The following is a 24,757-nucleotide window of genomic DNA, read 5'->3' on the forward strand; positions in this document are numbered from 1 at the left end:
CCCCTCCTCCCCCCGCCTCCGCCTCCGCGCCGGCCGCGAAAGGTCCGGGACTGAATGGGAGCGAGCGCGGGACCGGGGGCGGGCGGGGGCGCGGGGCCCGGGACTGGCAGCCGGCCGGCGCCCCCTCCCTAGTATGCGGACGAAGGCGGCCGGCGGCGCGGAGCGGCGTCCCCTACAGCCGCGGACCCAGGCGGCGGCGGCGGCACCTGCCGGCCGAGGTACGTGGCGCAGCCCCCTCCTCGGCGTAGCGGGGCTGGCGGGCTGGGGGCGGCGGCGGCCATCCTCCTGCCCTCCCCTGGCTGGGCCCGGAGGCTCCGCCCCAGCCCCCGCGGACAGCGCCCAGGGCTCGGCGCCCCCAGACGCGCCTCGCGGGGGCGCGGGCTGAGAGTCGTGGCCTCGGGGAGCGGGGCGCCGCGGCCCGCACCAGTGTGGACGCGGTGGAGTCGCAGGGGTAAACGGCCGGGATGTCGGGTGGCCTCAGTGGCCCCTTTCCCCCAGCTTTCCGCAGCGCCTCGGGGTTTAATTCATTGCTGGAAGCTTCCGAGCCAGCAGAGCCGAGTTAACTCATTTCCCCGGGACGGGATCGGGACACCCGCCACAGGGTAACTAACAGCTTCGGAAACTGTCTTTTGCATCCATCGAGACGGCGTGATCTGGTGTCTGTAGGTAGACATTTGCCAATGACCTTTCTTGCCCCCTCTCTGCGGCCAGCTTGCGGAAGAGACAGGTTTTGGTGACCTTTGGTTTCTGAATTGTAAGCAGTGACTTGACGTAGGTATGCATTCATTATGCTCCTTTAGTGAGTAACGCAAGGTTTTTGGAGAGCATCTCCGAGGAACCGGGCAAAAAAGGAGAGGGGGCGTCCTACCTGTACTCCACACCAGCTAGGTGACCTTGGCCGACTGATTCCCCTGTGGGGCTCAGTCTCCTGGTCTGTACTTGGAGGAGTACAGACCTGCTGATGGCCCAGGTCTCGTCCAGGGACCTGGTTACGTGATTCTGGCCGCAAAATGTGTTTACAAATGAAAGGGGTCCTGCAGGATCGCTAGCTGACTTAAAAGACGAATTTTGTGTTCTCATGTCCTAATTAGTGTATATGGCCTTTGTTTAATTAAGTATCGTCCCTTTAAAAGGGAAAACGGTTTTGTGTCCTGTGCTTCATCTGGTACCCTTGGCTTGCCTGCTCCTGGTGCCAAGCAGGTGCTGGGTTTGGGGGTTACAAAGAGGAAGGAGACTCACCTCCTGCCCTCTGCTGTTTAGCTGAGCCCTCCTCATGGCTTCTGAGTGCTAATCCTCTTCCACAGAAGGATGCGTATCCTGAAACTGTGGAAGAGGAATCCATGTCTGTGGAGTGAAGGGGCACAGACTCAGAAACAGGGTGGGTTGTGGCTTCAGGTGTGTAATCCTGAAAGCTTGACAGTTTAGAAGAGTGTCATATTTCTAGTGGTAGAGCCAGGGATCACTCAAATTCCAAGCAATACTTGGCCAAGGAGAGATTGATGTGAACTGGAAGAGCGCTAACCAGAATGTCCTGAGTCTTTTCACAGTCTGCCCATTAGAGGAGTGCTGCTGTTTCTGTAGGATGAAGTGAACCTTGGTTATGATTCGTAGCCATTTCTTCCTCTAGGGAAGAAAAGAAATGGGTGAAATGGGAAGGCGTGAAGGGGTTTATGGAAGGAAGAGAAAAGGCTGACAGGCATAAGTTCTAAAAGCTTGCGTTTATGACTGCGTGTTTTGAAAACGCTTATAATTTTGGCACAAACTGCCAAATTGTCACATGCTATCAAAATAGATTGGTGTTGAATTTTAAGGATCTATTCAAGGCAGAATAAGAACCAACCCTTTGTTCTTGGATTGGCCTCCTCCAGTTCTTCCCTGCTTCCCTAGCTGGGCTCTTTGGCAGTAGTGAGCGGAATTTATCTAGCAGGTTGGCTCTTGTAAGGTGAACAGACAATAGCAAGAGGTGCGGGGTCCTCTGTGGGAGTCCCTCCCAGTGCTGGGGGGGCCCAGGGGCGTGTCTTGGAGACGGCAGTCCCTGGGAGAAGGGACGAGGCTCGCCTTCCACACCCTTCTAGCTCCTGAGGGGCGACTTAATCCGAGCTGCCTGTGGAGACATGGAGGATTGAGGTTGCTCCCAGAGGTCATGCTCTGTGATTTTAGTTTAACTGGGAAACCTTGGCAGAAATAAGACAACTGGGAATGTTCACACATTAATGATGGTATGAACTCCGCAACTGCTGAAAGAGAAGCAAGGACCAGATCAGTGTGAGTGACCTAAGTTAGCAAAGGCTTCCAAAAGGGGAGTGAATCACTGGCTTGATGTGGGAGGAAGCCATGAATGTGGATCGGGACGTGTGAGCTCTCCAGGGGGAGAGACCCAGCTTAAGCACATGTGCAGAGAGGGAGCGAGGAAGACGTGTAAGGGAGCCGGAGAACAATGAGGTTAGAGGGTACAAGAATACTACCAGGCTTGTCTTGCCTGGAGAGCTTTTTTTTTTTTAAGTATAGCTTACCTAGTAGGAAAGTAGACACACCATAAGTATACCATTCAACACATTTTCCAAATGAAACGCACCCGTGCACTCAGCACTCAGATCAAGAAGCAAGAACTCCCCATGTGCTCCCTTCTAGTCAGTTCCTCCTGGAGGATGACCCCTGCCTGACCTCCCACGCCTGTATCAATGAAATCCTCCAGTGACCATCTTCCTTCCTTATGAGTTAGGTTTCTGAGATTCGCTCGTGCTGCCTGTCGTTATGGTGTATTCACTCTCATGGCTGATGTGGCCATTGGGTGAATAATATACCACATACAGTCCTGTGCCACGTAACGACGTTCCCGTCAATGACAGATGGCATATACAGTGGTGCTCCCATAAGATCAGTACCATATGCCCTAGGTGTGTGGTAGGCTATACCATCTAGGTTTGTGTAAGTATGCTCTGTGATGTTCGCACAACAACAAAGTTGCCAGCGACGCATTTCTCGGAACATATCCCTGTTAAGCGATGCATGACTGTATTTATCTGTTTACTATGGACGGACATTTGGGCAGTTTCCAGTATTTGGCTGTTACCAGCAATGTTGCTGTGACTGTTCTCCTACCTGTCTTTGGTATACATATATGCGTTTATGATGGGGGTGCACGCAGGGGTGTGATTGCTGGGCCATGGGTGTGTGTATCCTCAGCTTTGGGAGCTACAGACGAAGCTATTGTATTCCAATTTGGAATAACTACATTGGTAGTTCCTTGCTACTCGGTGGTGAGTGCCGTGTTGACTTTTCACTGGGGAGACTGAGGCAGGAGTTCTACCAGGAGTCACGATCAGTTTCTACCTGGCTGTGCCCTGTATGTTGTCGGCACGTGCAGTCACCTCCAGGCCCTCGTCTTTCCTGGTCAAGCAGCCGGACAGACTGGACTGTGTGAGGAAGGCTTTAGCTCCAAGAGCCTCTGTTGTCTAGGGGGGTTTCTCTGGCCTCCCGGCTCTCCTTTGTCTCAGCTCCCACCCTTCTTGCTGCAAACACTCCTGGGAACCTCTCCTCCCTTAGCTTTCCTTACGTCGTGCTCTCTGTATTTGCTTCTACCTCCACCTGCCGTCCCTGCACCTCTGGATTTCTGCTTACAAAGTCCCCATGTCCTAGAGGAAAAGCCCGTTTCTTGTTTGGTCTTTTGAGGCCATACAAGACATTTTTGTTCTCCTCTTATGGCATGGAAAAGTATGCAGGATTAAGCTGTTGGATGGTTCGCCAGCTCCTGTACCCGTGAATTCTTCCTCTTTTCCCTTCAGGTTTTTAATATCTGGAATCATAATAGTTAAGTATCATATAATATGATTTGATTAATTCAGAGGGAAAAATTGATAAAAATAACAAAAATGGTCTACTTTGATGGAATAGTAGTTCTGTCTTTTGAATATTAAGGCTGTTTATAGGATTAAGTGTCATTTTCATAATTAAAGGCTTATATGTGTTGAGTTCAGAGCAGAAGCAGTTTTTCTACTACATGTGTAGAGAATGACTTCTTCCCTGGCCTGCCTCTCTCCTCAGCTTCTGCTTTTTCATCCTCTTTGGATTCTTTACCTCCTTTCTGTTGTTCACACACATCTTTGTTCCCTTCTAGACTCCAGCAGCAAGAGAGGAGGACAGAGTGTGGTACTTTAACAGGGCCTCCAATACTCTCCTCTCTTTGCTTGTCATTTTCTGCAATCAAGTCGTTATTCATCTCGGACTTGGTGGGTGATGCAGGCTTCTTGCTTTTCCTTCCTCTAGACCAGCACTGTTCAATGGAAATATAACCCAAGGCACACATATAATTTAAAATTTTCTAGTAGCTACATTTAAAAAATCAAAAAGAAACAGATGGATCAAAGTTTCAACTTCCCAGGAAGATAAAAACCTCTAAACTCTTATGCACCTAATAACATAGCTTCAAACTATATAAAGTAAAAACTGACAAAATGACAAAGAAAGTCCACAAATCTGCCATCATTTTTAGCATCACTCTTTCAATAACTGTTAGAACAAACTGACTAAAAACAAATAAGGGATTATTCCAACAAACAACACAGTAAGCTTGATCAAATTGATTGTATAGAAAGCGTAGTCCCAGCAAATTAAGATTATACTTTTACAAAAATTGAGTATACGCCAGGTCATATAGTAAATCCTAACATATTTAAAATAATCAGTATACAGACCAAGTTCTCTGAACACAATGCAACTAAATTATATATCAGTTTTAAAAGATAACTGGAAAAAAATTTGAAATTTTGAATTTTAAAATATTTAGATTTGAAAGATAAAGAAGTAATAATAATGAAAATATATATCATAACTTGTAAGATGAATTGTATCCTTAAGAAAAAACTTGTGGATGCAACTAAATTAGTATTTAGAGGGAAATAGCAGTCTTAATTGCTCATATTAGCATGAAAAAGCAAAACTTAATGATCTAATCTGCTAAATTAAGAAGTTAGGAACATGTCAATTAAAATAGATCCAGTGAATTAGAAGGAAGGAAATTTTTAAAAGACAGGTGAAATTAATTTTAGTAATATATCGTAGTTAACTCAATATGGCCCATGTGTTATGAAATCAATGTAAAAATTGTTTGTGAGCTATTTTACATTCTTCTGTTTATACTAAGCTTCAAAGCGTGGTATCTTACACTTATATAATAGAGCCCATCTCACTTTGGCCACATTTGAAGTCCTCAACAGCCACATATGGCTAGTGGCAACTGTGTTGGACAGCACAGCTCTAGGTCCTAGTCTGTACGTGTTGAGCTGGTTTGTCTCGATAAAGGAATATTCAGAGCTAAAACAGTAGTGGAATTTAGTTATCTGCCAGGCAAATCTAGGATCATGGGAATCTAGCAGTTGGCAAAGAGACAGTGGGCTCTTCACTCTCCCCCACCCTCCCCAACGAACCCACATGCTGCAGAACAGACGGGGGTCCAGCCCTGTGGCCGAGTGGTTAAGTTTGCATGCTCGGCAGCCCAGGGTTTCATGGGCTCAGATTTTGGAAGTGGACCTAGCACCGCTCATCAAGCCATGTTGAGGCAGCATCCCACATGCCACAGCTAGAAGGATCCACAACTAAAAATATACAACTATGTACCAGGGGCCTTTTGGGAGAAGAAGGAAAAATAAAATCTTTAAAAAAAAAAAACATAGATGGGATGGAAAAAAAGGTAAATGCTGTACTGACTCACTTTATCCTCACCTGTTCTAGATGTGTTGTATATATCAGCTCACTTAATTTTTACAAAAGTCATGTTGAATTTGGTACCGTTATTATCCGCGTTTTACAAATGAGGATGTTGAGGATATTGAAGCTCTGAGAGGGTAAGAGACTCGAGGGGACGGAGTGGGATTCGGACTCAGGCAGGCTGGCCCGGAGGTGGTAGATGAGGCAGACGCATCCCTGCCTTTGCAGCATATGCTGCGTTCCCACCACCCCTCAGAATGGCTCCTGTCGAAATTCTCTCGAGAGGATTATCCGACGTGGCTGAGATGGCTCCGTGCCCTGGTCCAGGTTCGTGCATTCCCGGGCACACTGTCTTCACTCTCCTGGGTTTCCATAGCAGCCTCCTAACTAGTCTCACCTCCGAAGAGGACTTCCCCATCTGCAGCCCAGCCTCAAGAGAGGTCTCTCCAAAATAGAATTTCATTTAAACCCCTCAGTTGCTCCTTTTATCTTAGGATGAAATTTCAACTTATGGTGGCATGGCCTGCTTCCTGTTCCAGGCTCTCTCAGTACATTGTTACCTCCTAGGCTGGGAACCCCAGGGAGTTCCAGGGAGTTCCCTTCGGACACTCCCGTCAGAGATTTCCCTGAGCTGCCTGCTGTCTTTGCTGGGGGGGGGGGAGGGAACCCCCACATGTCCTATTCATTCCTTCCTGGGGGAGCCAGAGCCTTTTCTAAGCCCCCTCCCGGACACACACACACACACGCACCCCAAATCTAAAACGTCTCGTAACACTCCCCTCATGTCCAATATAGAATAAGTTAAAAAGAAAAGCTATGAAAATAATTCCATTGGTGATAGAGCTACTTGTCTGATTTTTAAAATGAGTTTATAAGAGCTTTTTGAGGAAGAGACCATTTCTGTGCTGCTTATTGCTGTATCCCCAGGCGCATGCCCCGTGCCTGATTAAACCAGTCGTATGGATGGTAGGATGGCTGTTTGGGAGCCTGCCCAAATCTGCTTTCCCAAATTTTTGGAGCAAAGAGTAAAAGGGATATGTGATTGGGGTGTAAAAGGACATTGTATGTTTTAGCCGTGCATCTTACAGACCTAAATACGCATCATTGGTTTTAGGAATCAAGCATGTTTAACTTGTTCTGAGCTCAGAGCGGCCCAAACGGAACTTTCCTTTGTCTCCTGTGTGTGTGCTCCCTCTCTCCTTCAGTCTCTGAACTGCCAGGGCCAGTCAGACTCCAGGTTGTCCCCAGGTACTGTCCCTCCAGTTCCTTTTCGAGGGTCTTTACCGCTTTCTGATTTGGAGTTTTCTGTGATAATCTGGTTCTTTTGTTCGTATAGGACAACTGGGGTTATTGGATCGTGGATTATCACATAAACCGCCTAGCAAATCCTCCACGTTCCCTTCCCCATCCACCCAGCCACCTGCTCCCTGAGGAGTATTGCTGAGGTCCTGTTTGGTGAGGTCACTTCATAGTCCCAGCCCTTAAGAACCCATACCCTCACGCTTTCTTTTAGGGGGTGGGATCTTGGTTATTTTAGAATTTGCACATGTACTTTCCCATCACCTCATCCCCTGTGTTTCCCATTATACTCAAGTTTCGGGGAAGGTCCCCATGTTGGAGCCTGTTTATATTGGGCCCCAGAGTTGCTTTTGTTAACTAATTCTACTGACTTTCACTTTCTCTGTTAAGTATTAAATTCATCCCAAATACTTGTATTTCCTTTAAATTAAGAGGGAAATCTTCCATTCAAAAGGTAGCTGCTAGATTTTGCTTATTTGTGGCATTCATGGGGTTACCACAGACTCATTCTCCTATAGCGTCTTCTGCGTGTATCATTTGCTGTCACAGGACCCACCACCAGGAAGCTATCATGTAAGGTGTTTTGTTGGAGCTTGCAGGGGCGCTTTTCTCAGTTTACCCCAGTGTCATGTATTCCCTCTGGCCTCCTCCTCTTTGAGGGGTACCCCCACCTCTGCTGTTAATCATCTCAGGGAATGGTGGAATGGTGGCAACCCATGGAACCTTCTTGCATGCTCTTTTGTTTTCCACTAGCGACCTGAATTTGTTATGCAGGCTGGATCTCAGCTGGCTGGGTGCTATAAGAGCAGCCCCTGCCAGCTCCGTCACCAAGTTCTGTGGCATCTTTTTCCTCCATATCTCTTGGTTGGCCACCTTCTCAGCTTCCCTGCTCGGGCTCAGCGCCCCCATCAGCACTGGCTGCAGTGATCTCAGTGGCCCCTTGCCCACGCTCTCCCTTGGCCTCCTTCATCCCAGTGTGAGCCCACCACCCCCCTGCTTAAGAACCACTTAGGGCTGCGCGACACCACCTCCTTTGGGGCCAGTTTGGAGGACCTCGTTCCTTCTTAGCTGCATCTTATGCCATCTCCCCTAGGTCCCCTGTGGTCTGGCCTGAGCACACCCCTCTGGGCCTTTTGGCATGCCCTTCCTTCCATCTGGAATGCCTGCTCCTCTCTTCTTTCTCTCAAGTTTTGCCCAATCTTCAAGGACCCGTTTACACATCATCTCTTCGGGGAAACCTCCCTCATTTCCTCTAAGGAGCTCGTGATTCCTTGCCCAGGGCGCTCCAGTGCCTCTCGTAGCGTTATTCTGGCATGGCATTATTGGATATTTCAGGTATTTAGATATTTTCACTTTCCCTCACTGGATTATTCATTTAAAGAGGAAAGGGGCTGTGTCTTATTTATCTTTATGTTCTCACTTCCTGGTGTATGGAAGGTGCTTATTAAGTGGTTATTTAAAAGATTATTAGGTGAACACAGCAAATTATACAATATAGACCAGCCCTCCTTGACTGGTGCTCTACGGGAGAATTAAGCCCCAGTACTCTAAGGCAACCATTGTATGTTATGAATTAACTTCTGTCCTATGCTTCTAGAATGATTCTAGTTACAGACCATCTTCGGGAGAAGTGAGAAAATAGACACTCAACTCCTTTTCTGTAGGACTTAATAATTCTTCAGTGGAACCCAGCTCAAAGAAGGCTGGTGTAGAAGGTGTGATCCCAATCCTGATAAAGTACACATATGCAAAGAGAAAAGACCGACAGAGTATAGACAAGAATGGTTACAGTGGATATCACTGTTAGTATAACAACAAGTTTGTGATTTCAAAGTGTTCTTTCTGCCTGTATATCATTTCTGAAGTTTCTAACTTTGTGATTGCAGAGTTTTAAAAAAATATTTCTTGAATAAAGCCAAATCGGAGTTCCTAAACCTGGTCGTGCCTCAGTATAAGGCTGTGGAGAGTCAGAGTTTTTGTTCTTAAATATAGCTGCCTGCACCATGCCACAGTGGACCAGGAATCACCACGCTGACCCCCTCGGCATTGCGCCTGGAGAATCGGGCCTCAGTGTTAGGGTGACTAGCTGTCTGCTCTCTGAACCTGGGTGTCTGTTTTTGCTGCCCCTGGACACCTTGTGAGTTGAAGAGCTGAGTGTCCAGCAGGCGTGGCTCACTGTGAGAGAAGCTGGCATACTCCTGGATCCTTCGATATACTCTCAAAAGCAACTCTAAAGGTGTTTTTGTTTCTGTTTTCTTAATAGCTCGGAGAGAACGTAGCCTGGGGTTATTTGGATTAAGTCTGTGAGGCTCTCACGTGTTAATTCTTGCTCATCAACTACTGCTTCACCCAGCCCTGGTTTTTTCGCTGAAGTTTGACCTCGTTTGACATCACGCAAAATTTTACCCTTACCCTGGCAAGGATCTACCAGGGGGGCTGAAACAAGTAGATTTTATGAGGAACAAGATATTCACTTAGTCTCCAAGTTTCTCCCATCAAGTTACTTATTAATTACGAAGGGAAAAGAGTAACTTGACGGTGGAGAAACCTGTCTTACACCATCTTAACCAGTCGATCCAGTTGCACATCACCTGTGCTGGGACAAACCAGCATCATGTGCCTCCTCAGGAAATGCATCAAGAAGGCGCAGCATCACTTCTGTGACAGTCCTGCCAAAAATGTGTGACTTGAATCTGATCATGAAGAAACAGGAAAACCTCAGTTGAAGAAATTCTACAAAATCGTTGGCCTGTACTTTTCAAAAAATGCCAAGGCCATGAAAGATAAATGAACTATTTCAGATTAAAAGAGGCTGGAAAGACTTGACAGCTGAATGCCCCATGTGATCTGGGACACGCGGTCCTGGTTTTGCTCTAAGGCTGTTATTAGGACTACTAGAGAAATTTGTATAAGGTCTTTAGTTTAGATAATAGTGTTGAAGCAACAATACCTTCCTGATTTTTATCACTATCCTGTGGTTGTGTAAGGGAATGTCGTTGTTTTCAGGAAATACTAAAATGTTTAGGGGTAAATGTCATCATGTCTTCAACTTACTTTCAAATGGTTAAAAAAGTAATATGCGTGTTATCTAATAGAATGGCGAAGCAAATCTGGTAGAATGTTAGCAATTGGAGAGTCTGGGTGAAGGATCTACGGGAATTCTTTGTACTGTCTTGCAATCTTTTTTCTAAGTTTGAGATGATGTCAAAAAATAGAGTTTAAAAACTCAGAAGCCTGCTGGCCGTGGTGCTGCAGCCAGTCTAGCATCAGAAGCCTCAGGGGGCTTATCAGTGTCTGCCCTTCCTGTGGTCGCTGTCGCTGAAGTCATTTCCCACAACACTGAGCTCTCTTCAGAGCTGGTTTTGCTTTCGCTGGCATCGGTAGAAAACAGGGTGGAGGACCGCTATTAGGGTGGCTTCGCCTGACTGGGAGGTTTCTCTCTTCAACTGCCTGTTGCTGCTGCCACTGTTCCCGGAGCCTTCATGCCTCCTGGTTGTCCTCCGGTACCTGGTCAACCAGCTCTGACCCACACATTTACCTGGTTTAGACTGGACCTACAGCGGTCCTGCACAAGCGGCTTCCCAGGCAGAATGTAACTTTGAAAATATATTGAAACGCAGTTCAGAGTTTTTATGCATCAGATCAGTGCCCTTCCCCAGCGAATTAGGCACAAGGTCCTCAGAGAGTGCCTTGTACCCAGAGCCTCGGCATTAGCCGGTTAAACATGGTCCTCTCTCCTGCCTTGATGGAACCTCAGTTGTGTGTTCTGGCAGAAATCCTGCGTCTACCATGTTCTGCATGAGGAGGGGGGTCCTTTTCCCGGCCACACTTCATTTTACCCATCTTAGGGCAGCCTTCTACACTCTGGCTGGAATCTCTCCTGTGGGGAGAGGGCGTCAAGGGCAGTTCTTGGATTCCAAAGGGAAGCTCTGAGCTGGGGCCTGGGGTGGTTTGTGGGTGGGTCTGCTTATAAGAATTTGCAGACAGGAGTTCCTGTGGAACTTCCCAGCCCCAGGGAGCAGAATCTGGTAAGAACAGTGGGGTAGCTTCTATTCCTCTTTGTCTTTCTCTTCTCGCTTCCCTTTCCCAGAATTTCCTGTCCTCCAACCCCCACTCCATTTTCTCCACTCTTGTGTCCCCTCACTCGTTCCTGTTTATCTGTTTAAATCCTCCCCTCTTCTTATTCAGGCTTCCTATTTCTCTCTCCTAAATGGCCATAATGTATTGGTGTTCGTTGAATGAGCTGAGTTTTATGTTTCCTGTTCTAACTTTGAAAAGTAGGTAAGTGAGACTCATAAAATTTTAGTGGAGAGAGGGGCAATAGAAATGTTCCCAGCCAACCCTGCTTTTTACGTGTTGGCAAACGTCCTCAAAGAGGTGAGTTGGCTGTGATCAAACAGTTGAGTATTTTATCTCTTTCCTCTTCTCTTAAAAAACAAAACGGAACCGATCCGGTTGCTCTTTTTTGTCCCATGGTGGTGGGTGGGACACTCATTTGGTTTTGTTTATCTCCCTTCTTCACCACATGCACACAGTGATGCTTGTTGGAGAAGGGATTCCCATCCCTGTTCTCCATGCTCCAGGTGTGCTCTGGACTCTGCCAACACCCCATGATTATGGTACCCGGACGCAGGGAAGGATCTGGTCTTCACATTTGCCTCCTGTCAGGACCATGCAGAACTTGGGTCAGCCTTTCTGTGGGAGTCTGGGTACAGGCCACTGAGCAGTGCAATCTTTTATTCGTGGGTTCATTTGTTCAACAAGTGTTTGGTAAGGGCCTTTTACGTGCTAGGTACTGTTTTAGGTTCCGAGGTTATAGCAGTGGATGAAATCGACAGAGTCCCTTCTCTAGGCATCTTATATTTTAGTAGGGAGAGCAGACAGGAGGCAAGTATGTATGTGTAGTAATGAGTGCGCTGAAGTAAAGCAGGAAAGTGAATTACAGGGCTGAGGGGTGCGATGCTGTTTTACAGAGGGTGGGCTTTCGAACAAAGACCAGAATCAAGATGGTGCGGGAGAGAGCTGTCTGGAGGAGCGGCAGAGGGAACTGCAAGTGGAGACCCTGAGGTGGGGATGGGGGTGTGAGGGACCGCAGGAGGCCTGCCAGGCTGAAGGAGAGTGAGGGGGAGGGTGTGGGAGAGCAGTGGGGAGGAGGAAAGGGTTCTGGATCGACGCTGAAGAGTCGCTGCCCGCGTAACGTCTTTGTCACTTCAGTAAAATCTTGGAGAAATGCCATCTCTTGTGGCCCAGCATGTTCTGGTTTTGGAGAATGTTTGTGTATTCTGAGGGCTCAGAATTAATTGCCTTAATACTTTTAAACATGTAAAAAGCATGTAATTGAATGATAGTAATGATGTATTCTCAACCCTAGAGGAATACCAGTTGATTAGAAGCAGATTAAAAAGCGTACCTCCGAGTCCTTGAGGTGCTTGCGTCTTGGTTGATGGTCAAAATTAGTAGAGTGCAGACTGTGCATTCACAGAGCAACACTTTTATTTTTCGTTGCAGAAGATGAGTCCTCATAACTGCACAGTTTATAGGAAGATCTGAAAATCTTTAGGCTAAAGTCTGTTGTTAATTTCAGCTGTGAGAAGCTTGCTGGAGAACAGGGTTTCTCAAAGTGCCACACCCACGTAACTCAGGGGAACTGACTTAAGATGCACATTTGGCATCCTCACCTGGTCCTACCAGGCGGGAGATTGTGGGGATGAGGCTGGGAATCTGCAGACTTCACAGCCTCCTCCAGTGGTTCTTGTGCATGGTCAGGTTGGAGAATCACTCGCCGAGACCTTGAGACCTCGGTGGAGGCATTGATAATTTCAATTGAACAAATACTAGAAGACATTAGGAAATGATTGGGTGTGGTCTCCACACCAGTGTTCTCATCAGCACTCTCTTTGTGCTTTTGATATCATGGATGAAATTTCACATTCCTAAAAGACAAATGAGATACTGCCTACCCAGTGGAAATAGGAAAGTACCGTGTAGTGGGGTTTTTCCCCTTTAGTTGTGGGAGTGGAATGAGATGGTTAAAGGTGCTCTGCTGGAGGTGTGTGGATCCAGGAATGAGTATTGTCCTCCCTGCCCCCATGCAAACCTGTGAACTTCACCTCTGTGGGGCTGGTGCTCTGCCCGGGCTGGTGTGTGAGTGCAGGCCTGTGCTTGTCTGTCTGTTCCCATACCTGTACAGGTGAGAACATGACCACATATCCTAAGAATCAAGATGTCTTGAGATTATGCAACCAGAACCAAACATAGAAAAAGATTAGATACTGAGGCTCGAGTATCATCAATTTTCAGCCCACAGTGTTTGATTTTCAGTTTTTGCCTTGTTTAATTACCCTCGATACTTTAAAAATATGGGAATTGTGGAATTTTAATATGTACAATGACTTTATCCCATTGGGTAAAGTTGGGAGCGATTCTGTCCCCCAGGAGACATTTGGCAATGTTTGGAGACGATTCATATTGTCACAACTGGGAGCGAGGAGGAGGACCAGAGATGCTAATGGCATCTAGTGGGTACAGGCCAGGGATGTTGCAAAACATCCTACAATACACAGGACAGCCTTCTACAGCAAAGACTCACCCAGCCCAAAATGTCGATAGTGCCACGGTAGAGAAACCCTGCAAAAGATCAATTGAATGCCCCTTATCTGTGTTATATGTAAGGATTCAATGTGAACTTTCATATAAAAGGAGTTCCACAGATAAGACTAGTTTGAAATTAACTACCTAGTTTGTACAAGGATGGCAGTCAGCTTGGGTGGACAAAGGAGGACAGGCCGACTTCTGGAATCAGTAAAAGTAACATGTCGCCAATAGCCCTGTAAGCCACGAGTAAGGCCTTGGACTGGTGTCCTCTTGAGGATTTCTAACTAAACCGTTGTCCCCTCACCCCCAGCTTCCTTTCCCTTCCCTGTTGGGTGGGGGTAAAACAAAGCTTAGTTGAGAATTTCACTGGCACCAGCTGCTTCCCACCTTCTGGGTTCCCACCTTGCTCCTTTGTCCATGGATGGGCTCTGGCAAGATGGCCTAGGGGGTCAGCTCTCTGACCACACCGTGTCTGTGTCTGTGCTGGGTGTCAATGCCACACTTCTGAATGGTCCCCTTTCTCCCACACCCTCCCCACACCGTTGTGTTACATTCCTGTTGTAGTTTCCCGGGGCCTTGGGTTTCTAGAAAGCAGGGACTCAATCCGTCATTTCTTTGTGTTATCACAGAGCGTAAAGGAGAAATCGATGAAATTAACTTTTAGAAATTACCCTTTTTTGTGTGTACAGTGAGGGTGCCCATATTACTTTTTTAGGTTAAAGGACTTTGAAATGTGTTGCTACTACTCTGTTGCTTTCTTAAGTAACTGAAATTTCAGAGTGTTATGAAACCCAGGCTTGGAGTTGTCACATCAAAGTTACAGATTTTGCTTAATATTTCCTTTTCTGATTTCCAGCAGTATGCCGTTTGCTTCTTCCTCTCCTCCCCAACCTCTCAAAGGCAGGCGGCTCTCCCTAAGGCTAGGAAGACTTTGCTCTTTGTTCTTCCCCTTGGGGATCTTATCTCTTAGAGCAGCCCTGTCACCTTTATCCACATAGCCCCAGGCCCTTATCTGGCTGTAGCAGACCAACTGTTGACTATTAAAGAGCCCTGTCTCCTTCCTTACAGACAGAACCCTAATTTTGTTTGGAGAAGCAACCTGCCCAGCTTCTAAAAAGTTCCTGGCTAACCTTGCAGCTCGGTAGCCACGTGATGTAGTTCTGACTAAAGAGACATAAATGGAAGCCTGTCAGGGATTCCCAGGAAAGTTCGCCCTCTCCTCACAGAGGTGCCTCCCCTTACTTTCTGTCTCATCCCTCTTCTCCCTCCTGCCTGGCATGTGATGCCATGGATTCTGTCGCGCAGCCACGTGCACCCCCTGACTGATGCTGCAGCTCAGATCTCTCCCAAGGGCCCCAAGCCTGGCTTTTGAGCCATGCATGGGATTTATCAACGTGATGGCTCGCAGGCATTTGGGACTCAGGAAGGCCGAACTGACCTGATAGCTCCACAGCTTTCCCTCCTCCTGTGACCTCTCTCTGCACTTGAGTTGTCTTCCTCTCCCCATGACTGCCCCTGTCAATTTGCTGAGGCCTGTAGGGTCTGCTGCTGAGAGCACGTGGCAGCCTCTCACCAGCCTGCCGCCTCAGGCTCACCACCCTGCTCCTCTGCTGTCCTGCTGCTCCCCCAGTGGTTTTCCTCCACATTATTTTGTGACCCCTCCTGAACAGAATCCTCAAGGGCTTCTCCTGCTCGTTCGTGACCTTCTGCCATCTTCCATATGTTGACCTTGCTGACTTAATGGCCTGTCTTGTGTCAGGTTCCTTAGAAGCAGAGCCTGAAACAGGAATTTGAGGGCTCCTGGCTTATGGAGAGAGCTGCCAGGAGAAAGGGAGTGAGGGAGGAGGTGGGCAGAGGAGGGAGCCAAGCAAAGCTGTGGTCTCAGCTGATCCCCCAGGGAACTCTGGAGCTTGAATTGCTCTCCCAGGGTAATCCTGCCTGGAGGCAAGAGTCATTGCCCTGTCTGTCAATCATTGGCTGGGGACGGAAGGCAAATCTACAGAGAAGGGGGCAGCTGTGTGCTCTTAGCAGTCAGCTCAGCCAGATTCAGCACCAGCCCTGGCATCCAACAGGACCACAGTATTACCCGTAACGCCTGCCTGTACCCCCACCCCCACCCCGTGCCACACTTTCTCACCTGTACCCAGTCATTTGCTGTTCCCCAAACTCACAGGCCTCTGGGCTTTGCTTATTCCGTTCCTTCTGCCCACAGTGTGTGTCTTCCCTCCTCACCCAGCTCCTCTTTGTTGCCCCCCACGCCATGCTGTAGCTGTTGTGCATTCTCCTCAGCACTACCACGTGGTTAATCTGTGTGCACCCCAAGGCTGTCTTCTCCCTGAGGGCAGGCTTTCTGCCCTGTCTTCTGTTCTCCTTTATCAAGTGGAGTTCTTCATCTAAAACACAAAACCCCAAACATGATTTGAGTGACCATTTTCTCAACTTTCCCATAGACGGTATAGTATGCCAGTCTAGGAGAGAAGTTAATTCGTACCACACTGTGTATGTTTTAGGGCTTACCTCCCTTGGACGTGCTGAGGAAACCTGGTGGGTGGGATGGACATTTTGTTGAGCCTGAGGCCACGTTTTCAACTGCCTCTTGGGTGTCTTTCTTAAATTCAGCACATCATCATCACTAAAGTATGAAAATTGACATCCATTCCTACTTCTTTCCATAATTCGGACCCACATTTATCTTTGCATGCTTCTTTTCATCACTAGTCTTCCTTTTATCATTTTTCAATAGATCTCTGTCCTTGTCCCCTCCTCTTCCTCCTCGCTGGGGATGGCCTCAGGCTCCCCTTCCACCTGAACAGCAGCGAGCACCCAGTCTCCTGCCTCAGTGTCCCCAGGCAGCCTAGTGTGCGGCAGACCAGTCCTCCTCTCCTGCTTTGAAGTCCTTCTGCGCTCAGAAACCTCCCACCTTAAAAGCCATGCTCATCTGGCTGCCGTATTAACATCTCCGCTGTACCTGCTCACCTTCCCAGACAGTCCACTCCACCCTTGTTGATTTATTCACTGCTTTCTCAACCAGATTTTTGTTTATAATAAACTGTGCCTTGATGTGCCTTCATTATTAAAACAAAAATAAAAAACCCTTCACGTATGTGCATAGCCACCTGTTGTCCCAAGACCTACCCTTCCTTAGCACCCCAGGTGGAGGGCGCGGGCGTGGACGTGGATAGCTGTGGGTTGGAACTCTCAGCTCCTTATCCATGTGTGACCTTTGGCGGGTTAAATGGGTAGCAATCCAGCGAAGCGGGTGTTGTTAGGATTTAGTGATACCGCGTGTAGGCTTATTCCTCCCAGTGAGTATTCATGCCCCACCCACTTGCACCAGTGGTTGTCTGGCCAGTTAATGTGACACTTCATCCTGTGCTGCTTTGTGGCATCTATTCTACCCTTGTCTGAATGGTTAATTAATTTTGGAAATGTTAGTGGCAGTTCTACGAATGGACTGAACGCCCAGCCTGCCCTCATATTTCTTCATCAGGGCCTTAAGAAGAATGGTGTCTTCATCAGGCATACAAGCATTTAAGAAGAATCCGTTACATTTTTATATGTGAGAGAAATACGTATTTTGAAAGCCAGGCCTTTCTGCATAAAGATGGTTAGTGCAGCCGCATGTGGAGGCTCTTACCCTGGCAGTCTGAGTGAGGAGAGGGTCACATGTATGAGCTCTGGGACCCTCACACTTAGGAGGACGTGGTAGGGGACCAACTGCCTGTGAAGGAGACAGAGAAGGAGATCTGGGAGGGTGCCACAGGGCAGAAGACAGGCAGGCCCTTGGTGATGGCCTGCCAACAAAGTCCTTGGAGGAGTGCCTGGAGCCACCATCACCTCCGAAACCCTCATAAGAAGCTGAGTATTTATTCAATAAATATATATTAGATGCCTGTTATGCACTGTGCATAACAGATGTAAGATGCAATAAATATGTAAGAGATGCCTCTTGGGCACTGTGAATTCAGTGGTGAGCAAAGCAAAGACCCCTGCTTCCGTCGAGTCTACGTTCTGGTGGCAGAGAGGAGACAAGAGACAAATGTATATTAAAAAGAAAAAAATGATGACTAACACATCTCATGATGATAAGTGTTAGACAGAGAAAATAAAAGCACTGCAAATAGAACATCCGTATAAGCAGTTTTAGTAAGTGGAACATACCTGTAGTAGTTTATTATTCTGACATAAGCATTCTTCATGTTATGTAAATTAATTGAGTGGAGTAGAGGGTGCAGATCACTAGAATGAATACAGTCTGTGTGCGCGTGCACACCGTTGGCTGAGGCGTGGCTTTAGTTCGGGGAGATGTTTGTGACATGCTGCTTCTCCAGCTCACGCTGCAGTGCCAGCCCAGATCAGGTGAGGGTGAGTCGTCTGAAGCAAGAGGGCCTCTGTCATCCTTCCTTTGTCCATTAATTCACTCACCAGCTTTTTGGAAGCCCCCTTGTGCTCAGGTAGAGCTGGACATGAGGCTTCCACAAACGGGGGTGCCTCAGTCTCCGCTCCCAAGGCAAATGGGACTTGAGTGTGAACGTTCTTCATTTTGCTTCTCCTTAAACATTTTTTTCCAGCTCAAGAAACCACCCCAAAATATAGTAACTTAGTTTCTACTTTTTCATCCTCAAATGCTTGATTTATGAGAATTTGTCCCTAACACACTAAAGAGTTAATTCAGGGTTCCTAGAAATATTTTTTGCTTGGGTAGTTTTCAAATAGCTTTTCATCATATCATAAGGACTTTTTCCCCCTAGAAGGAAAACATCTTTAATTTTTCAGAAATAAAAGTAGTAATGTACAGAATTCAGGTAGTATAAAAAGGAATACAAAATGAGAAATTAAATTACGCACAGTTGCGCCCCCTGTTGATAGCATATAGATATACCTTCTTCTAGATGTCTTTATGCCTGTGTGCACCTATGGATATGTAAACAGTCTTCTTCTACATTCTGATAATTTTTGTTAGTTAAAAGTGTAATCACCTCTGAAGTTAATGGTGTACACTTACTCACTAGTTAACAAAACATGCCCATGTTTCAATGTTAATGTAAGTGAACTTGTAATCACAACCCGTCCTCAACCAAACAAAACACTGGAGACAAAAGAAATGAGTGAAAACAGTGCAGAGGGTGCAGGGTGAGCACGACTGTAAACTGGCGACCCCAGTTCTCCAAGGGAGCATGCTCAGGCCGCCCGGCGGCACGTCAGCTACGCGTCAGTGAAGATGACCCACGCTGGCCTCCTTTTGCGATGTTGAGGGGTGTGGAATCCAGATGGTCACTTGTAAGTTGGAAGAATACCTTCCGAGCCCAAGTAGGAGGATTCGATGAAACTCTGTGGCAAGTCACATTCTGATAGCTTGAGTGGCTGCATCCTGGAACATGATTATATGTATATACACATACATTTTTACAAAACTGTAAAATTTTTTTCTAACAGCATCTTTCAGTGTCAGTAATGTGTGTACCCCATACCTTAAGCTGGTGCTTCTCAAACTTTAATGGCATATGAATCCCCTGATTCAGCAAGTCTGGGGGGCCTGAGACTCCGCATTTCTAACCTGCTCCCGGTGATGCTGAGGCTGTGATGCTAGATTCCACTTCGCGTAGCAAGGCTTTAAGGACTGCAGAGTATTCCACGTGGTTTGCACCATAATTTACCAACAATTCCCTGCTGTTGGGCATTTTAGATGTTTCAGTAGAGCTTATGTTTTATTAATCTTTGCTATTATAATTTCTGTTAACATTCAGTTTTAATCTTAAATATTATCATGAAAATACATTTATTTTTTTGGAAGTTTATCTTGTTTGATGACAGACCATGGGCATGTAATGCACATTCTGTTCAGTGTGAGACATTTCTTAAGGGCCTGCTGTGTGCTAAGCCCTGTCCTCGCTGTTGGGGATACCAAGATGAACAAAGTTCTGTCCAGGTGACTGAAGCTCAGTCCTCCGGGTGCTTGCAAAAAGGGAGAGGAGACCTAAAATGTACACAGAAAATCTGAGTTCATTGTGGTAAACAGAGATGGGGAAGTGCCCATGGACTGCTGTGGGGTTGAAAGATAATCTTCATAGAGGGAGGAGGGTTTAAGGATGAAAAGTGGTTCACCAGGCAGATTGTTGGGAGGGATTCCTGCTGGGCTTCCAGACTGAGGGTGCATGATGTGCAAAGGCCCTGAGGCAGCAATGTGGTACATCCAGGTTTCTGACAGTACTTCTTTGTGGCAAGATTGTGACAAACGAGTTTGTCACCTGGAGTCATAGAATTACTGAGATGAGCTGGGAAGCATTAAGTGGATACATATTTTAGAAAGATGGCTTTAAGCAGGTGGATTTGAGACAGGGGATTCCAGGTAAGTGACCTCCACTAAGGGAATGTCAGTGGGCATGGGAAGTTCCAGAAGGTGTGATTGAGAGGCCCTGGGGATTGGTTGGGGCTGGGAATGGAAGCGAGGAGTCTGAGGTTGACCTGCAGGTTTTTGTTTTGGAGGCTGAGTGGATGGTGCCGCTACCAAATAATGTAGGGAATAGAGGAAAACGCCAGGTTCTGCGTAGTAATGTTGTTTGAGGTGAAGACGGTGGGCAAGTCTTGAGATACACAGGTCTGAGCTTGCGTGAGCAGTCTGCACAGAGAGCTGGAGTTGGAGTCTGCTCCCTTGCTGAGGTGAGTAAAAGGCAGGTGGTGAAATCCTGCAGTGAATACGTGTGGAGCTAGGAGGGGGAGACCGGGCCCTGGAGTCATAAGATGTGCACGTGGGAGTTTAGGATTGTCGAGGTCGTCAGGGACGGATGGTTCCAAGGCATGCCAGGCATGGTGTGCGGACTGAGGAAGGCAGACAGACCCAGGCTGGGAGCGGCTTGGCGGTCACAGGGAGCGGTGGCAGCGGGCAGAAGAGGCAGTGGAGGAAGCTGAGCGTGTAGAGAATCTGCAGGTTTAGAAGGGGGTTGGGGGAGAGAGACCTGACCCAGGGGGAGGCCATGAGGAGCTTTGGGGAGATGTTGCTTCTCCAAAGATACCCAGGAGGGGAACAGAATGAACAAAAGAAGGGAGTCTGTGATGGGGCTAGAGGCGAAGCCCGTGGCTAGAAGTGAGGGTCACCAGAGGACGGCAAGTGCCTTAAAGCCCTGCCTGATGAGTTGTGTAAATGAGACTGGGAGCCCGAAACTTCCCTTTATGTGAAGTAATAGTCACAACAACTGGCACTTACATAGTGCTTCTGTGCCACCCCTCTTCCCTGGATTAATCCTGTGAGGTAGGTAAGACCATTATCCCCATTTTACAGATGAGGAAACGGCGACAGGAGTTGTGGTAACTTGCCCAAAGCTTCACAGCTGGTAGGTGGAGGAGCTGAGCCAGGTGTCGGCTGGATGCTGTTATCTCATACCACAACCCTATGCTGCATAACGACATTTCAGTCAATGAAGGACCGCGTATATGACGGTGGCCCCATGAGATTAGTGCCATACAGCCTAGTTGTGTGGTAGACCGTACCGTCTAGGTTCCTGTAAGTACACTCTAGGATCTTCTCACCAGGATGAAATCGCTTAACGATGCTTTTCTTAGAAAGTGTCCCCATCGTTGAGTGACACATGACTGTACGTCTCCTGAGATCCTCTCCAGTGTGATTAGGAAAAAACAAAACACAACTTTCTTTTTGAGCATTTGAATGGATTGTGTGAGTGTGTTATGGCAGTGATGGGGAGAACAAGAAGGAGGTCAGGACTGTAGCCCCTCCTGTTACCCCCAGAGTCTGCCCGTTTCCTTGCTTGATTCCACTTTCCTGAAAGTGGCAGAAGAGAGTCATCTGATGTGCCAGTCAGTGTCCAGCAGGGAACCAGAAACCACGCAGATACTCCAGGCAGAGAGGGCTCTCACGCAGGGAATTGATTACAAAGGTGATGGCAGGCCACCGTGAAAAAGACGTGTTAGCCAGAGATCAGGAAGCTGCTGTCACCCGGGCTGAAGCTCATGCTTGTCACAAATTTGCTGGTGGTGCCGTCACTTCTGTTGAGTAGAAACCTAGGATGCTGGCTGCCCGCCGCTGCTGCCAGAGTCACGTGCAGTCGCCCTCCGTTGCCTGCTAGTCTTGCTGCCCCGTCAGCAGCCCCACCGAATTAGGGGAGTGGAAAGGCTGCTCCTTTCTTCTTGTCTCCGGTCTTCCACCAGGACGTCCCACAATCACAACTTAACAGGAAGCCAGCCAGCAGAGGGACTGGAAATGTAGTGTACAGGCTTCCAGCCTGAGTGGCAGAGGGACTAGACAGAGGGGCCGAGTAGAGCTGAGAGGCAACAGGGCTGTCATTGCACCAGCAGTAAGCGGAGGGGAAACCCGGCTTCTTTCTGATACCACAATCAGCTTTGTTCTCTGGAGGCCCACTTTGGTGAGAGTTGAGTGTCATTCTGGTCATAAAAACACAGACGTCTTAGAAACTTCAATTGTACATACATACTGGTTATAGGTAGCCTCCTGGTTCCCACCACGTCACTGACCATGTATTTAAGTAACCACGAAGCTGTGGTGTTTGAAAATGTTCCAGGGTCTCAGTTGTTCTAACTTCTCATTTAGGAATTCAGTAGATTCTTCAGCAGCAGTTTACTGGTGAAGTCCTTGGCACTCTAACTACTCAGATAGAGCGATACAAATCTCTCAGAATTCTTGCACTCTAGTGCTACACAGTTAGAATTGGAGTGGAGGGAGAGATTGTTTACAGTAGCAGGAAAAGTAAATACTTGAATGTCAGTTTGATAAAGGATTTTTTCCAAAGAAAATGGCACAACCCTAATGGGGGAAGTGAAGTGAATAATGAGATAAAGCTTCTTCCTGGCTGACAGACTAAGCTTAGTAAAGACGTTGTTTCTTAAATTAACATATAAATTTATCATAATGGCAATAGATGCCTATATTTGTAGAGAAATGACTTTGCTCTTAATTAACAATTGCTTAAACAAGACAGAAGTTTATTTCTCCGTCATATAACAGTCCAGAGGCAGGCAGCCTGAGGTGGAATGACAGCTCTGTCCTGGGGTTGTCCAGGGACCCAGGCCCCTTCTCTGTTGTTGCTCCACCATCCCTTGTGATGTGCCCTCTGTGTGGTCCAAAGTAGCTCTTCATGTGTCAGTATTTCAGCCAGCAGGAAGGGGAATAAAGGAGAAAGGGGAGTGTGCCAAAGAATGCACCCTGGAAGTTGTGCAGTTCACTTTTGTTCACATTCCGTTGGCTGGAACTTAGTCATGAGGCCACACCCAGCTCCAAGGGAGGCTGGGAAATGTAGTCTTTATTCTGGGAGGCCATCTGCCCAGCCAAAAACCTAGAGTTCTATTAAGTTGAGAGGAAGAGGGAAACTGATTCAGGGGGAAACATAGCTATTTCTACTAGCATATTCCTGAGAATATTACTTAGAAAATATGAGAGTAAAATTAATTCTAAAGAATAAGTGAGCAAGCATACCTGAGAATATAAGAAATATATTTTCTTAAAGAAAAATTTCTTTTAAAATAGCCCAATTTTTTTTTCCTAAGTGTAACACTTTTCTTCTGTTTTGAATGTAATACTTTTTTAAAAAACTGTTTTGTTACAGAAAACTTCAAATATACAGAAGAAGGACAGTATCGAGAATTGTGTAATGAGCCCAATGTACCCATTGTCCAGCTTCAACAGTTATCAGTTTAAAATTAGTCTTGTCTCATCTATTCCCCCCAACACTTGTCCCCTTCCTGATTTTTTTGAAGCGGATCTCATTTCTGCTGTTTCATCTATAAATAGTTCTGTATGTATCTCTAAAAGATAAAGCCTCTTTAAAAAAAAAATTCAACTTTTTATTTTGCAATAATTGTAGATTCACATGCAGTTGTAAGAAATAAGACAGAGAGATCCCATGTACCCTTTAGTCAGTTTCCCCCAATGGTGGCATCTTGCAAAACCATGGTTCACTGTCATAGCTGGGTTATTGACACAGGTACAGTCAAGAGACAGAATATTTCCGTCACCACAAGGACCCCTCATGTTGCCCTTCTCTAGCAACATCCACCACCCTCTCCATAACTCCTGACCACTACTAATCTGTTCTCTATTTCTATAAATTTGTCATTTCAAGAATGTTATATAAATGGAATCATACAATATGTAATCTTTTAGCATTGGCTCAGCGTGGTTGCCTCTAGATTCATTGACATTGTAGTGTGCATCAGTAGTTCATTCCTTTTCCTTGCTGAGTAGTATTCCATGGTATGGATGTACCACATAAAGACTCTTCAGAAACATAATCTGCCTAACTCTTCCCTCTTTTTCCTCCTCTTATCCTCTTCTCCTCTCTTCACAGCAATGCCAAGTGAGTATAACTGTGTGAAACTGAGAAGCGATTGCTCAAGACCCTCCCTGCAATGGTACACCCGAGCTCAAAACAAGATGAGAAGACCCAACTTGTTATTAAAAGACATCCTCAAGTAAGTATGAACCCTTGGGCATAAGATCCGCCTGATTTGGGTCAATTGTGTAGAACTTAGAGAAAAATGAAAAATTCAAGGAGGGCCCTAAAGCTGGCTCTCATGCTTGGTCATAGGCTCATTTAAAGGCACATCTGAGTAAAGATTCAGTGCACAGGTGCCAGGGCTTCATGCATCACACTGTCCGTGGGAATAGCGCAGTGCCCAGCCAGGGAGCCGCTCAGGTTCTGCGCCTGAGCTTCAAGGCCCACGAGAGCAGCTCGTCCTGCCATGGTTGAACAAAAGAGGGCTTTTCTCCTTAGCTATTTTAAGTTAATCTAAAACTCTGCTTAATTAAGGTCCCCTACAGACATTTGAATAACATTAAATATTGAACACGAAAAAGGATGACCAGTGTTTCCGCCAGGTCACCCTTACATCCTAATAAGTGGTAGAATGGTTAAAGGAGGAGCTTGTCAGTTTTATTTGGCACCAGCCAAACCAAGTTGAAAACTACCCTTTTTTCATGTCTAAAGATAGAAATCCAACCGTGAAGTCTGGTCTCCTGTCTCAGTTTACTGACGTAGGAGGTAGAGAAGGAGAAAGGTGGGGAAAGGAAACGTGTATTAATGAACACTTGAATCATTTCCATCTCCTTCTGTCATCAGCCAGTGTTTACTGAGGCCTGCCCATGCTGTGTGCTGGGTGCTGGCCGCATGGCAGCAAACGAGATGGACCT

The 24,757-nt window shown here is 46.9% G+C and overlaps 1 protein-coding gene across 2 annotated transcripts in view; it reads left to right on the top strand.

Moving 5' to 3' along the window:
• The first annotated feature begins 8 nt into the window (after positions 1-8).
• Positions 9-24,757, top strand: part of ST3GAL5 (ST3 beta-galactoside alpha-2,3-sialyltransferase 5) — a 52,233-nt gene continuing 27,484 nt past the window's right edge. Inside the window, exons 1-2 of one of the 2 annotated variants that reach the window (XM_044772775.2) lie at positions 9-218; positions 23,916-24,039. In XM_044772775.2, coding sequence (XP_044628710.1) covers positions 134-218; positions 23,916-24,039 — 209 coding nt within the window. In that variant the 5' untranslated portion in view covers positions 9-133. Of the gene's footprint in view, positions 219-335; positions 603-23,915; positions 24,040-24,757 lie in introns of those variants that run through there. The other variant, XM_044772776.2, reaches the window with a different exon arrangement.

Source organism: Equus asinus, chromosome 6, assembly GCF_041296235.1.
Source record: "Equus asinus isolate D_3611 breed Donkey chromosome 6, EquAss-T2T_v2, whole genome shotgun sequence".
NCBI lineage: Eukaryota > Metazoa > Chordata > Mammalia > Perissodactyla > Equidae > Equus > Equus asinus.